At 45.2% G+C, this 14,096-nt stretch overlaps 1 protein-coding gene across 1 annotated transcript in view; it reads right to left on the minus strand.

The window, feature by feature from the left end:
- Window positions 1-6,845: 6,845 nt before the first annotated feature.
- The window catches only part of ACAP3 (ArfGAP with coiled-coil, ankyrin repeat and PH domains 3), a 212,763-nt gene continuing 205,512 nt past the window's right edge, over window positions 6,846-14,096 (minus strand). The window contains exon 25 of the mRNA XM_075906591.1: window positions 6,846-9,288. Within this exon, the coding sequence (XP_075762706.1) occupies window positions 9,182-9,288 (107 nt within the window). The 3' untranslated portion in view covers window positions 6,846-9,181. The remainder of the gene's footprint in view (window positions 9,289-14,096) is intronic.

Raw genomic sequence — 14,096 nt, forward strand, 5'->3', positions numbered from 1 at the left:
CTCACTAAATCAAACTCTGGAAGATCAATCATGGCAGTGTCAATCTTCCATTTAGTGAAGACCTGGCCTAAATGAGTGATTTGCCTAAAATTGCCCTCAGCAACTCAGAGCTAGGATCAGATCTCAGACTTCTGAGCCAGACACTAGGCAATGCTGCCTCTCATTATTGCTGAAGGTTATCAGTAATCTCACAGGGTAGGCCCTAATGTAATTACCATTGGAATCTGCGCTTCAGATTAGGAGACAGAAATTACTTTACATTAACCCTGCAGGTACGCTGCATGTTTAGGGATGATGCTTTGCTTTGCTACACCACCTACCATCCAGCAGTCTTAAAGTGGTTTATTAAAAAAATGGAATTAAACCTCACCACCTTCTCTATGCTGTGTAGATGTTACTTTTTTTCTAATGGAAAACAAGAGGTGACCCGGCTTGCAAAGGACGCATGGCCCTGTAAGAGGCAAGCAGCAGGAGAGTACACAGGGTATGGCTTGACACCAAGATGACGAGCATGTTAGAAATAATAGCTAGAAATGTGTCTTGCATATATCAGGAGTACACCAAATTGCCCAATGAAAATCTCATATCCAAACACCTGGAACGTCAGCGGTGTTCATAAGCCAGATTGTACCTGAATGCAGCAATGAGGACTCTGCTTAAAGGGGTTTTCCCCTGTTTCCAAATCTCAGCTGTAATTGACGAGCGAAAATAAACCCATTTGCTCAATGGACTCTTGTTCCGTAATGCTTAATCACCTACATTCCCCCTCGAGCCAGGCGCGGCCTTTACAGCTTGGAATTTGTCCCTGTGGGTGCGTCTTCTGTAGCTCTAAAGCCCACAATGGACAATGATCTCATCAGAGAAATACATGGCAATGCTGTTCCGTTTCTATTGTCCTTTATGTACCTTCCAGACAGTGATCATCTCTCAGACAGAATGGAAGAAGAGACAGGTGGAAGCAACCCTAGAAACACCCTATGTCTGATCATTATCTAACTATCCCCTCAAGACTAAAGTCACTGATCTGGGTGTGTCAGTGGGTGAGAGGGAAGGCTATCCATTTGATGCAGGAGTTGAAAGCCTACAGCAGCCTTTTCTTTAAAAGGAATTTATGCTTTTATGCAATTCTGCTAAAGCTACTGCAGAAGTGCAGGAAAGACCCATTAGAAACAGTCCTGGAGGAATGGAGTGGTCCAAAAGCCCCAAACTTCACACCTCAGGCTCCCCTCCACTTTTGATATAATGACTGGAATTTAAGGCCAGAGTTGAATGAGATGCATAGAGCTGTGGGATGGAAGGGTGTTAGTATGGGAGAATTGTTCATGTTTGTGCCTCTAATAAACTGCTGCATTTCTAGTGTCTCTACTTGGTTAAGTGAGTGTTGAGTAAGTGCCACATTTGTTGTAGCTGTGTTGGTCTCCAGACATGAGACAAAGAAGGTGAGGTATTGTCTTTGATGGGACCAACTTCTGTGAGCAGAAGGGACAAGCTTTCAAGGGTCGCTGTGCTCTTTCTGAGGTGAGGAAGAGCCAGCATATCAAAGCAAAATATGAGGTAGGGCCAATTGCTAAACATAAGGGATTTTACCTTGTGTAGGAGACCACTTAAAATGAATATCACCCCTTATGCTTCACAATCTGTTCCACCTCGTATTTTACCCTGGATGCTCTGGTGACTTTCTCCAGACCCAAGGAAGAGCTCGGTCACATTAAAAAATGTGTCCCTTCTACCAACAGTGGTTGGTCTACTAAGAGCCTCGCCCACCTGCATTCTCTCACCTTTGTTTCTGTCATGACACTGAATAAGAGAAAATTGTGTTGAACAGGTCAAAACCAGCTCACCTCAGAAGGCACATAAATTGTTGCCTGTTCAGTAACCTGCCTCTGATGACCTTGTGGTCTTTGTCCAGCCATTGACATTATTGCACATAGTAGCCCCAGCCTAGGCCAGGACCATATTGTGCTTGATTAGTGGATCTCAACCTTGTGAGATCAACCAGGGTGGCCAAGAGATTTCACTGGGCCCTGGGCAAAGTGCGGGACCTTGGGTGGAAGGGGCAGGGCTAGGGACTAGCCTCCTCCAGCCAGCTCTTCAGAGTTTCCCAGTGCATGCCACCTGAGGCTCCAGCAGCAATTTAAAAGGTCCATGGCTCTGGCCATTTCCGGGCCCTTTTAAATTGCTGGGCCTTACGGCAAATGCCCCCTTGGCCCCACCCTATCATCAGGCCTTGTCAGGACACAGCTGCAGCCCCTGTGGCATCCTCAGGCAGTACTGGATGCAGCGTACAATACGTATGTATCTACCCACTGGGCTAGACTCTGTACAAACTCAGAGCAGACACTTCCTTCACAAGAGCGCTTATAGCAGGGAGAGGGCAATGAAAAGGTGGTGATTCACCAGGGTTAGCCCTGGTAGGCCACTACCACTATATTTACCTGCACCTCTGCAGGTATGGGTGATCACTGCTCCCATTGGCCAGGAATGGCAATTTGTGGCCAATAGGAGCTGTGACCTCCTGTACTTGTGGAGCCACAGGTAAATATGGCAGTGTGGGAGCCTACCAGCAGCTAATCCTGGCAGATTAGATCCAGCTCGTGGGCCAGTATTTTGCCACTCCTGACTTCTAGCTTCAGTTTTTAGTATCTCTCTCTCTCTTCTGATATACACTGATCTTTCCCAGCCACTAAGGGGGATCACAGTTGTAGAGACAACATACAAACAAACAATCGGAGGGCATAGCTGTGGATAGTCGATTAAGATTTGGAACCAAGGAGAAGGGACAGAGAAACAGCCACAAAGAATCTTACATAATAGTAAACATCAGACAACCCAGATAATGGGCATTAAGCAGAGTTAACCCATTAACTGAATTCTTGGTAAAGCAGGGAGAAATACAAGGCTATTTGGGCCCACAGTCTTCTCATAGGCTGTGTCCAGACTCCATGCCTCCTTCGACGGAGGCATGTAGATTAGCCACATCGGAAGAGGGAAATGAAGCCGCGATTAAAATAATCGCGGCTTCATTTAAATTTAAATGGCTGCCCCGATCTGCCGATCAGCTGTTTGTCGGCAGATCGGGAGAGTCTGGACGCGATGCCCCGACAAAGAAGCCTTTCTTCATCGACACAGGTAAACCTGGTTTCACGAGGCTTACCTGTGTCGATGAAGAAAGGCTTCTTTGTCGGGGCATCGCGTCCAGACTCTCCCGATCTGCCGACAAACAGCTGATCGGCAGATCGGGGCAGCCATTTAAATTTAAATGAAGCCGCGATTATTTTAATCGCGGCTTCATTTCCCTCTTCCGATGTGGCTAATCTACATGCCTCCGTCGAAGGAGGCATGGAGTCTGGACACAGCCATAGAGTCTAGGAGATCCCTGTTTCCAGGACTGGTATTTTAGGCTGGTTCTCTACCTCCTCTTAACCTTCCCATGGAGCCTGCACCTTTTCATTTCACAACAGAGCACAACTACCACTAACCAGGGAGACTCGGAAACTGCAACAATCTTGAAGGGAAAGCTTGGCTCCACGGAGGTCAATGGCAAACATCCATTGTCTTTGATGAAGGTTTTTCTTAATCTCAATCAAATAATCCAGCTACCCGAAAAAGCTCAGAACCCCATATCTCCGTGATGGAAAATTCATTGGCCTCCTGACTTCCAGCCATAGAATCATGGTATCATAGAACACTAGAACTAGAAGGGAACTTGAGAGGTCATCGAGTCCAGTCCCTTGCCCTCACAGCAGGACCAAGCACCATCTAGACCATTCCTGATAGGTGTCTGTCTAACCTGCTCTTAAATATCTCCAGAGATGGAGATTCCACAACCTCCCTAGGCAACTTATTCCAGTGTTTAACCACCCTGACAGTTAGGAAGTTTTTCCTAATGTCCAACCTAAACCTCCCTTGCTGCGGTTTAAGCCCATTGCTTCTTGTCCTATCATCAGAGGCCAAGGAAAACGATTTTTCTCCCTCCTCCTTGTGACACGCTTTTAGACATTTGAAAACTGCTATCATGTTCCCTCTCAGGGTGTGTCTGGACTACAGGGGTTTTTCGAAAAAAGTGGTCTTTTTTTCAAAAAAACTTCACCTGTGTCTAGACAGCTGCCTCATTCTTTCAAAATTAAATCAAAAGAACATGGCAGTTTTTTTGACCCCGGAAAACCTCATTTCTCTGGATCTTCTCCAATTTCTCCACACCTTTCTTGATATGTGGTGCCTGGAACTGGACACAATACTCCAACTGAGGCCTAATCAGTGCAGAAGAATGACTTCTCGTGTCTTGCTCACAACACTCCTGTTAATTCATCCCAGAATCTTCTTTGCTTTTTTGCAATAGTGTCACACTGGTGACTCATATTTAGTTTATGGTCCACTACGACCCCTAGATCCCTTTCTTCAGTACTCCTTCCTAGACAGCTGCTTCCGATTCTGAATGTGTGAAACTGATTGCTCCTTCCTAAGTGGAGTACTTTGCATTTGACCTTATTAAACTTCATCCTATTCACCTCAGACTATTTCTCCAGTTTGTTCAGCTCATTTTGAATTATGATCCTATCCTCCAAAACAGTTGCAACTCCTTCCAGCTTGGTATCATCTGCAATCTTAATAAGCGTACTCTCTATGCCAATATCTAAATCGTTGATCTAATCGAACAGATCCGGTCCCAAAACAGACCCCTGCGGAATCCCACTTGTCATGCCCTTCCAGCATGATTGTGAACCATTAATAACTGCTCTCTGAAAATAGTTATCCAGTCAGTTATGCACCCACCTTACAGTAGCCCTATTTAAGTTGTATTTGCCTAATTTATTGATAAGATGATCATGCAAGACCATATCAAATGCCTAACTAAAGTCTAGGTATACCATGTCTACCGCTTCTCCCTTATCCACAAGATTTGTTATCTTATCAAAGAAAGCTATTAGATTGCTTTGACATTATTTGTTCTTTACAAATCCATGCTGGCTGTTACCTTCACCTTATTTTCTTCCAGATATTTACAGATGGATTCCTTAATTTCTTGCTCCATTATCTTCCCTGGCACAGAAGTTAAACTGACTGGTCTATAGTTCCCTGGGTTGTCCTTATTATCCCTTTTATAGAAGGGCACTATATTTGCCCTTTTCCAGTCTTTTGGAATCTCTCTGGTCTTCCATGATTTTTCAAAGATGATAGCTAAAGGCTCAGAAACCTCCTCTATCAGCTCCTTGAGTATTCTAGGATACATTTCATCGGGCCCTGGTGATTTGCAGACTCTAACTTTTCTAAGTAATTTTTAACTTGTTCCCTTTTTAACTTCTGAACCTACCCCATTTCCACTAGCATTCACTATGTTAGGCATTCCTTCATCATCAGACTTCTTGGTGAAGACAGAAACAAAGAAGTCATTAAGCACTTCTATCATTTCCAAGTTTCCTGTTATCATTTCTCCCTCCTCACTGAGCAATGGGCCTACCCTGTCCTTGGTCTTCCTCTTGCTTCTAATATATTTATATAAAGTCTTCTTATTACCCTTTATGTCTCTAGCTAGTCTGAGCTCGTTTTGTGCCTTTGCCTTTCTAATCTTGCCCCTAAATACCTGTATTGTTTGCTTATATTCATCCTTTGTAATTTGACCTAGTTTCCACTTTGTATATGACTCCTTTTAGATTTTTAGATCATGCAAGTTCTCCTGGTTAAGCCAAGGCAGTCTTTTGCCATACTTTCTATCTTTCCTACACAATGGAATAGTTTTCTTTTCGGCCCTTAATAATGTCCATAACGAGCCATAAACGAGTGCTGAATAAATCTCATGTTATAAACCTTCTCCCACTGAAATGCTCCATTGATTTGCCAAAGCCTGATCTGGAAAGAAGGAGGAAAAGCACCTGGTTTTCAAAACAAAAAAATCTCATATTTTACTGTCACTTCATAGGTATCACTCATACATGAGATTTTTTTCCATTCCCCCTCATTTAAAAAATACATTTCTTCTGCCATATGATATATTACATTTCAGCATGTAAACATGGTTTATATACATTGTTCTGACAATACACTTTAATATGTCATGGTGCTTAACCCTGTAGAGTCCACACATAACCCTTTTGTATAGCTATGAAATAATATTACAGATTTAAAAAACAGTAATGAAAGCCAGGCCCTGCAGAAAGAGTTCTTCTCCCCTAGTTGTGAGATGCACAGTAAGCATGAGTTATAAACAAGGCCCTACCAAATTCATGACCATGAAACATTCATCACATACTGTGAAATCTGGTCTTATGTGCTTTTACCTTATACTATACAGGTTTCATGGGGGAGACCATGAATTCACAAATAGGGGGTTGACCCAAAAGGGAGTTGCGGGGAGCTCATAAGTTTATTTTAGGTGGGGTACCCTCTCTGCCTTCAGAGCTGAGTGATTGGAAAGTGGTGGTTGCTGACTCTTATGATCCAGCTCCAAGGGTGTGTCTAGACTACATGCCTCCTTCGACGGAGGCATGTAGATTAGCCAGATCGGAAGAGGGAAATGAAGCCGCGATTAAAATAATCGCGGCTTCATTTAAATTTAAATGGCTGCCCCGATCTGCCGATCAGCTGTTTGTCGGCAGATCGGGGGAGTCTGGACGCGATGCCCCGACAAAGAAGCCTTTCTTCATCGACACAGGTAAGCCTCGTGAAACCAGGTTTACCTGTGTCGATGAAGAAAGGCTTCTTTGTCGGGGCATCGCGTCCAGACTCCCCCGATCTGCCGACAAACAGCTGATCGGCAGATCGGGGCAGCCATTTAAATTTAAATGAAGCCGCGATTATTTTAATCGCGGCTTCATTTCCCTCTTCCGATCTGGCTAATCTACATGCCTCCGTCGAAGGAGGCATGTAGTCTAGACACACCCCAAGGTACCAAAACAGATATAAGGGTGACCATACCATACCATACCATACCATACCATACCATACCATACCATACCTTGCCATCCTTACTTCTCTGCTGCTGCTGGCAGCAGCTCTGCCTTCAGAGTTGGGTTCCCAGCCAGCAGCTGTGGCTCTCTAGCTGCCCAGCTCTGAAGGCAGTGCTGTCAGCAACAGCAGTGCAGAAGTAAGGGTAGCAATACCACAACCCCCACTACAATAAGCTTGCAACCCCCTCTCTCCGACACACAACTCCTTTTTGGGTCAGGCCCCCTACAATTACAGCATCATGACATTTCAGATTTAAACAGCTGAAATCATGAAATTAATTATTTTTAAATTCCTGTGATCATGAAATTGACCAAAATGGACCACAAATTTGGCAGGGCCCTCGTTATAAATCTCTTCAAGAGGGAAAGACCCAGGATCTGTTTTCAGATCAGCATGCATCACTCCCATGGTATAATAGAATACATAGCACTTTTCACCCAGGAGTCTTCAAGGCACTTTACAAAGGAGATATGATAACATATGAGGCACACTCAGAAGTGACGTGACTTGCTATAGGCCACATAATAGGCCAGTAATATAGCCAAAGACAGAATCCAGGGCTGTGAAATCCTAGCCTGAGTCTCTATTAATTGAGCCACATGGCTACTCAAGGCTGCCCGTGGGTAAATTACAGTTTGTGGGTGTGAGGGAAAACCTGCCACGTGAAATAGTGCAACAGGTGCCGTGCTTGTATGAGCTTCGTGGAGCAGCCGAAATGCACTTCATTTGCAAATCTGGCAGAGCAGTGTGAAAGGTCAGTTTCTTTGGCAGTGTGTTGGCGCAGGAATGTTCGTGCTCCTTTGGAAAACAGGTTTTTTTCAGTGAGATCTCTGCATGCTGAAGTTTTTACTCTAGACAGCCCGGTACTGAGAACCCAGATCCAAACACCGCCCACCCTCCCGTAAATAGTCAGGTACACAGCTGACTAGTACATCATGAACCCATCTTTGGTTTCTCCTGTGCCCTTGGTCACACTTCTATAGCAGAGAGAAGAATATGTCCCAACAGCACACTGCCTGTGGCATTCACAAATCTTCTGGTTTGGGCTTGGTTTGGGTTATTTTGGTATCATGCCAAAGGAACACTTTCACCATGCTGGGTTTCACTTCAGCCAGCTGATAATATTACCCAGCACCCTTTATGTCACTGCCTCCCTGATAACTTGCGTGGGTGCACAGAAACATTCACATTGAGGGTAGCAATTTTCAAACCCTTATGGTTTTCGTAGAATCGAACTTGAACTGTTCTCAAAGGGGAAGTGTTAAGAAGCCACATTGACTGCTTCCTCTGGCAGGAAGGAGTTCAGAGGTTCTTCACCCCCTGTTCTCTAGGGGGAAGCCACCAAATCCATCTGCTCAGACACCAAATACACAAGCAATACAGTTAAGACACTCTAAGATCCCCAAAATAGCTGCAACCGCAACAGAAAGTAGCTTTAAACTCTTTGCAACTGGGATCTGCTGCAGCCTCAGAGCCAATATTTCATGTTTCCAAAGTGGCTGCCAGACTCTATCAACTTTGGGATGTTTAGATTCTTCTCCTTGATGGGTTATTCTGTATCCGAGAATGGATGTATTCAGATGTTAAGCAGGAATGTCATCCCTGGAGTGCATCCCTTTGTAAGGCAGACAGTCACTTCTCTTCCTGCAGTGTTTGCCCCAAAATGACATTAAACGTGAACCATAGTGCTGCTGTGCCGTGCAAATTATTTTGTTGGTATCTGTATCGAAACAGCTCTCCATTGCTGCCCCATGCACCTGTTGGGTCAGCTTTGATATCCCAGTGGAGCAGAAGAAATCAGCATTGGGATTAACAGGGATTAACATAATTTGCAGAAACAGTGCCTGATTCTGCCTTAGTTTTAGTTACTGGACGTGTGGCCAACGCAGCATCTCTCAGTAATTAACACACTGAATTGTATTGACTTGAGCAGGTGTATGGCCCGAGGGAGGCCCAGGGGCTGAGGGAGTGAATTGCAAAGAAGCTTTCTTCTCGCAGTTGGCTCAGGTCTGGTTATATACCCTGGCTGGCTGGTCACCTCCCCATTGTTCTAGGATGTGGCTCCCAAAGCAGGCACCAGACTAAACCCTGTGAGCTCCGTAAGTGTGTGTTTGGACGGGGAACAGGTCGCTGGGTCTTCCTCCTTCCCAAACCGCTCCCCCTTTCTGCTCTCCCAGAGCTCCGGTAGCTGGCCGCTGTCTCTCCAACAAAAGGTCTCAGAAGATGGGAGGAGGGGCTATCTGCAGGAGTGGCTGAAGTGCACACTTCGTCGGTTGAGTTTCTCAGGGTTGTTTGATGCCATGTGGGAAAACTCCCGGAAGATGTCGAGGTACGTCGCATCTCCTGGGGAAATACAGGGGAAGACGTGTTAATCCCAACCGCATCCTCTGCACTTCTTTGATGCCTTCCAACCATGGGGCAGGTTCTACGCCTCTCCGAAAACCCAGCCCTACGCATCTCCTTCAAGTAATGGCACCCAGGATTAGTGGACCTTTGAAAGCTTTGGACTGAGTGATTTGTTCAAAGTCACAGGGGAAAGTCCCTGACTGAGACACCAATAGAGCCCAAGCATTCTGACTTCTTGTTCTTTAGCCACAAGGTTATATTCTGACTTTGGACTCCTTGTACAGATGAATTGGTTTGTTTCTAAACTTTGATAGATTTATTCTTCACGATTCTTGCTTCTCACCCTGACTTGGGGCCATTTCCCCATCTCACTCGAATCGTTGCTTTCTTGTTAAGTATCCTGGAACATGGGTCAGCAGGAGGTGGGGTTTGTTAAGAAGCCAGTTTGGCAGCCCTGTACCACCCCCCCCCCCATACTTCTCCCCAACAAAGCCAGCAGCGAAAGCTGCCCCAGCGGTCCTTGCCATCATGCCTCCATGGGTATGTCTAGACTACATGCCTCTGTCTCCAGAGGCATGTAAACTAGACATACCGACATAGTCAATGAAGCAGGGATTTAAATATCCCCCGCTTCATTAGAATAAAAATGGTCGCTGCATTGTGCTGGCTCAGCTGTTTGTCGTCACGAACCAGCAGTCAAGACAGGGATCCGTCGGCAAGGAAAGCCTTTGCTGACCGATCGGATCGGTTGGCAAAGTCTTTCCTTGCCAACCGATCCCCACCTTGACAAACCCGCAAGGACCGTGGATAAGATGGTGATGGATTTGTGGTCCCTGACCTCTCTGCTGGCTGATGGAGCAGGAAGAGAGTGACACCTCTCCAGCCATGGTGAAGGGAAACAACAACTCATTTCTAGAACAGTCACCAAGCAGAAATAACTTTCTGTTCCTGCCAGTCTGGGGCTGGATACAGATTTATGGACTATGAGCAAAAGTGCATAAAAAGAGCCAGGGCCGTCTTTACCCAGACCCAGAATATGCAGGTGTGTAGGGCACCTGAAAATATGGGGATCCCCTGGGTCTTAATGTCCACCCACCCACCTCTTCCTATCCCTGGTCTGTGTGTCTGCTTCTTCCAGAGAGGATCTAGGTAACATGAAAGTGAAAAAGCCTGCCAGAGCTATTGGCAGAACACTGGCCCTAGGAAAAAGCCATTCAAGTGGTAATGAAACCATTTAACAGACATTTGCCAACCCCCAGTATATATTGTCAGTTTCTGGATTTACTGTGTTAGTTGATTTTTAGTTTTAGTTTACATTTTTAGTTTCAAAATGTGCTTTAAAATATTTAATTAGTATATTGCTGAAGATTTAAAAAATCACATCCCTAAAATATCATCATCCCCTCCCCCCGGCTGCCCATGGGCAGAGGGACACGCGTTAAAAGTACTGCACAGTGTGGATAAAGCTCTGTAACATTTCCATATAACCATGGAACATTGTCATATACCTTTGTATTGAGAAACTTTGTAAGTCCTTTTATTTATAGATCGATAGATCGATCTTGTCCTTTTATATATATCTTTGTGTTAAGCCTTCTTATAGAATCCCTTGTATTGAGGGAAACCTTGTAGCCAGTCTTTTCCATAGAAACTTTGTATTAAGCCCTTGATGTTATAGGCCTTAGGAATAGGAAAATGTCTTTTTTCTAGGGGTAGAATAGATCTCTTCCCTTTCCTTCATTGTCCTGTTGAAATGAATGAGGTGTGAATGGAGAAGGCTTGAAAGGTGAACACCTCCAGCAACAGTTGCAAAGGTGGAGAGGGGCTGGGAGCCAGATCCAAGGACAATAAGACTTGTGAAGTGAGCTCATTGAAAAGAAGATTGGACATATAGAAGGCCTTCGGAGTCAAGCAGCAAGTGCCTGAAGGAGCCTCTTTGAAGCCGCATTAAAAAAGGCGTCACAAGTATCTCATTGCATATGTAAATGCTGACTAACTTGGCTGCATGAGAGGGATAAATATGAGGCATCTTGCAGGGGAACCCCGGGTTTTCGTCATGTCAACATCGGAGCTTCGATCCAGATTGACAGAAGCCCAGCTCCACCCCTCCCCCATCTAACTCACCTGGCCAATGTAGTTAGGGGGAGCAACTATTGGTAACTGCAAGACAGAGTGTGCTTGTGTGTGTGTGTGAGTGCATGAGTGTAAGGTGGTATATGCACCATTGTAACTGTCTCTACCGCAGGGCCAAGCCCCCCTCTACAGTGGCATGGAGAGGAGATATGGTGGCAGTGCACACTCCTCAGGTTATGCACAACTGGCGTATGGTCCCTAAGGGTGTGTCTACACAGCAAGGCTAAAGTCAAATTAAGCTATGCAAGTTGAGCTATGTTAATTGTGTAGCTGATGTCAAAATTGCTTACCTCAGCTTTTGGCGTTGTCTACACAACAGGAAGTCGAAGGAAGAGCACTCCTCCTTCAACTTCCCTTACTCCTCCTAAAATAAGGCTTACCAGGAGTCGGAGTAAGAAGTCCTCCAGCTCAACATTATTTCGAAATAATGGCTTGCAGTGTAGACATGCTCTTGGTTATTTTGGAATAGCATCAGTTATTCTGAAATTATGCTGCTGTGTAGACATAGCCTGAGAGACCTTAGCCAGCTGGTGTAAGTTAGAGCAACTCCCAGGCTGTTACGTATCAGAGGGGTAGCTGTGTTAGTCTGGATCGGCAAAAGCAACCAAGAGTCCTGTGGCACCTTAGGGTATGACTACACTACCACCCTAGTTTGAACTAGGGTGGCTAATGTAGTCATTCGAACTTGCAAATGAAGCCTGGGATTTAAATATCCCAGGCTTTATTTGCATGTTCCTGGGCGCCGCCATTTTTAAATGCCCCGTAGTTCGAACTACCTGCCCGCGGCTACACGCAGCATGGGCTAAGTAGTTCAAATTAAAGCTCCTAATTCGAACTACCGTTACTCCCCATTGCAGGAGGAGTAACGGTAGTTTGAATTAGAGCTCCTAATTTGAACTACCGTTACTCCTCCTGCAATGGGGAGTAACGGTAGTTCGAATTAGGAGCTTTAATTTGAACTACCTAGCCCGTGCCGCGTGTAGCCGTGGGCAGGTAGTTCGAACTACAGGGCATTTAAAAATGGCGGCGCCCGGGAACATGCAAATAAAGCCTGGGATATTTAAATCCCGGGCTTCATTTGCAAGTTCGAATGACTATATTAGCCACCCTAGTTCGAACTAGGATGGCAGTATAGACATACCCTCATAGACTAACAGATATATTGGGCAAAGACCCACTTCATCAGATGCATGTAGCAGAAATTTCCAGAAGCAGGTATAAATATGCAGGCCAGAATAAGGCTAGAGATAACAAGGTTAATTCAGTCAGGGAGAGTAAGGCCCACTTCTAGCAACTGATCTGGAGGTATGAACACCAAGAGAGGAGAAACTGCTTTTGTAGTTGGCTAGCCAGTCACAGTCTTTATTTAATCCTAAACTGATGGGCTGTGTCTAGACTGCATCCCTTTTCTGTAAAAGGGATGCAAATTAGACACATCGCAATTGCAAATGAAGCGGGGATTTAAATCCCCCCCGCTTCATTTGCAAAAACATGGCTGCCGCTTTTTTCCTTAAAAAAAAGGAATACGGGATCTTTCAGAAAAGGCTTTATTTTCCGAAAGATCCCGTCTAGACTGGCGCTTTTTTCCGGCAAAGCCCCGAGCCGGAAAAAAGCGGCAGCCATGTTTATGCAAATGAAGCGGGGGAGATTTAAATCCCCGCTTCATTTGCAATTGCGATGTGTCTAATTTGCATCCCTTTTACATAAAAGGGATGCAGTCTAGACACAGCCATGGTGTTTCACAGTCTTTGTTTAATCCTAAACCCAGGCTGTTCTTACCACTGCCAGGGCTCAGAACAGCCATGTGAATCATAACTAGCTTTCTGAAAGGCCTGCTTCTTTGCATTGTCCAAGGCTAGTTGTGAACATGGGCTAATAATCCTACAACCCACTTGGATCCCCAAAATAATCAGAACAACCCCCTCCAACAGAGCAACAGTTCATTCCCTGAGCTGGCTCAGGAGCAACTGGTCTCTTTAACTCACTTAAGGTGAGTTTCACTTGTCGAACATTGCCTATTTTTGGTGCTCACAAGTGAAGTGTGGAGCCAGATTTTCTTCTGTGAGGCAGCATTGTCTCGCACCATTTATACTTGTGAAAAGTGAGCTGCCAGATCACAAGGGTAGCTTTTCAAACCCATTTTGCACAGATGTAAAGGGCAACCTGGGCTGACATGCTCACTTGAAACAGATGGTGTCTCAACCTGCTAACCCTGGAGCAAACCAAAGGGTGGTGGTGACTTCACATTGGAGCACCCTCTGGTATATATCTTATAGAGAGAACCGTCTGTCATTTCTAACATAGGGGTTGTTGGCCGGGCTGTCTCTGACAATTGCCCAAGCTGGATTCATTTGCAGGAGGCAAGGGACTATCAGAATGCGCTTACGTTTGCAGTTTTTTACATCATGGGAGCACATTTCTTTGGAACCCTGTAAGTGCATCACGCGGGGCTGATTTCCAGTATATGCAGGTATATGTACAAACATCCTGTCACTAAGTACATTGGGACTGCCACATGGGCAAAGCCCCTGCCCCCAGTGGTCCATCTGTTCCAGTAGCCTGTCTCCAACCACTAATGAAGACAGGAACAGAAGGTATGAAACTGCCATAATTTAATTTGATATACCATGGTAGGAAATTGCACTCGGTGGGTGATCAAATCATATAATCCA

Source organism: Pelodiscus sinensis, chromosome 23 (genome assembly GCF_049634645.1).
Source record: "Pelodiscus sinensis isolate JC-2024 chromosome 23, ASM4963464v1, whole genome shotgun sequence".
NCBI classification, from domain to species: Eukaryota; Metazoa; Chordata; order Testudines; family Trionychidae; genus Pelodiscus; species Pelodiscus sinensis.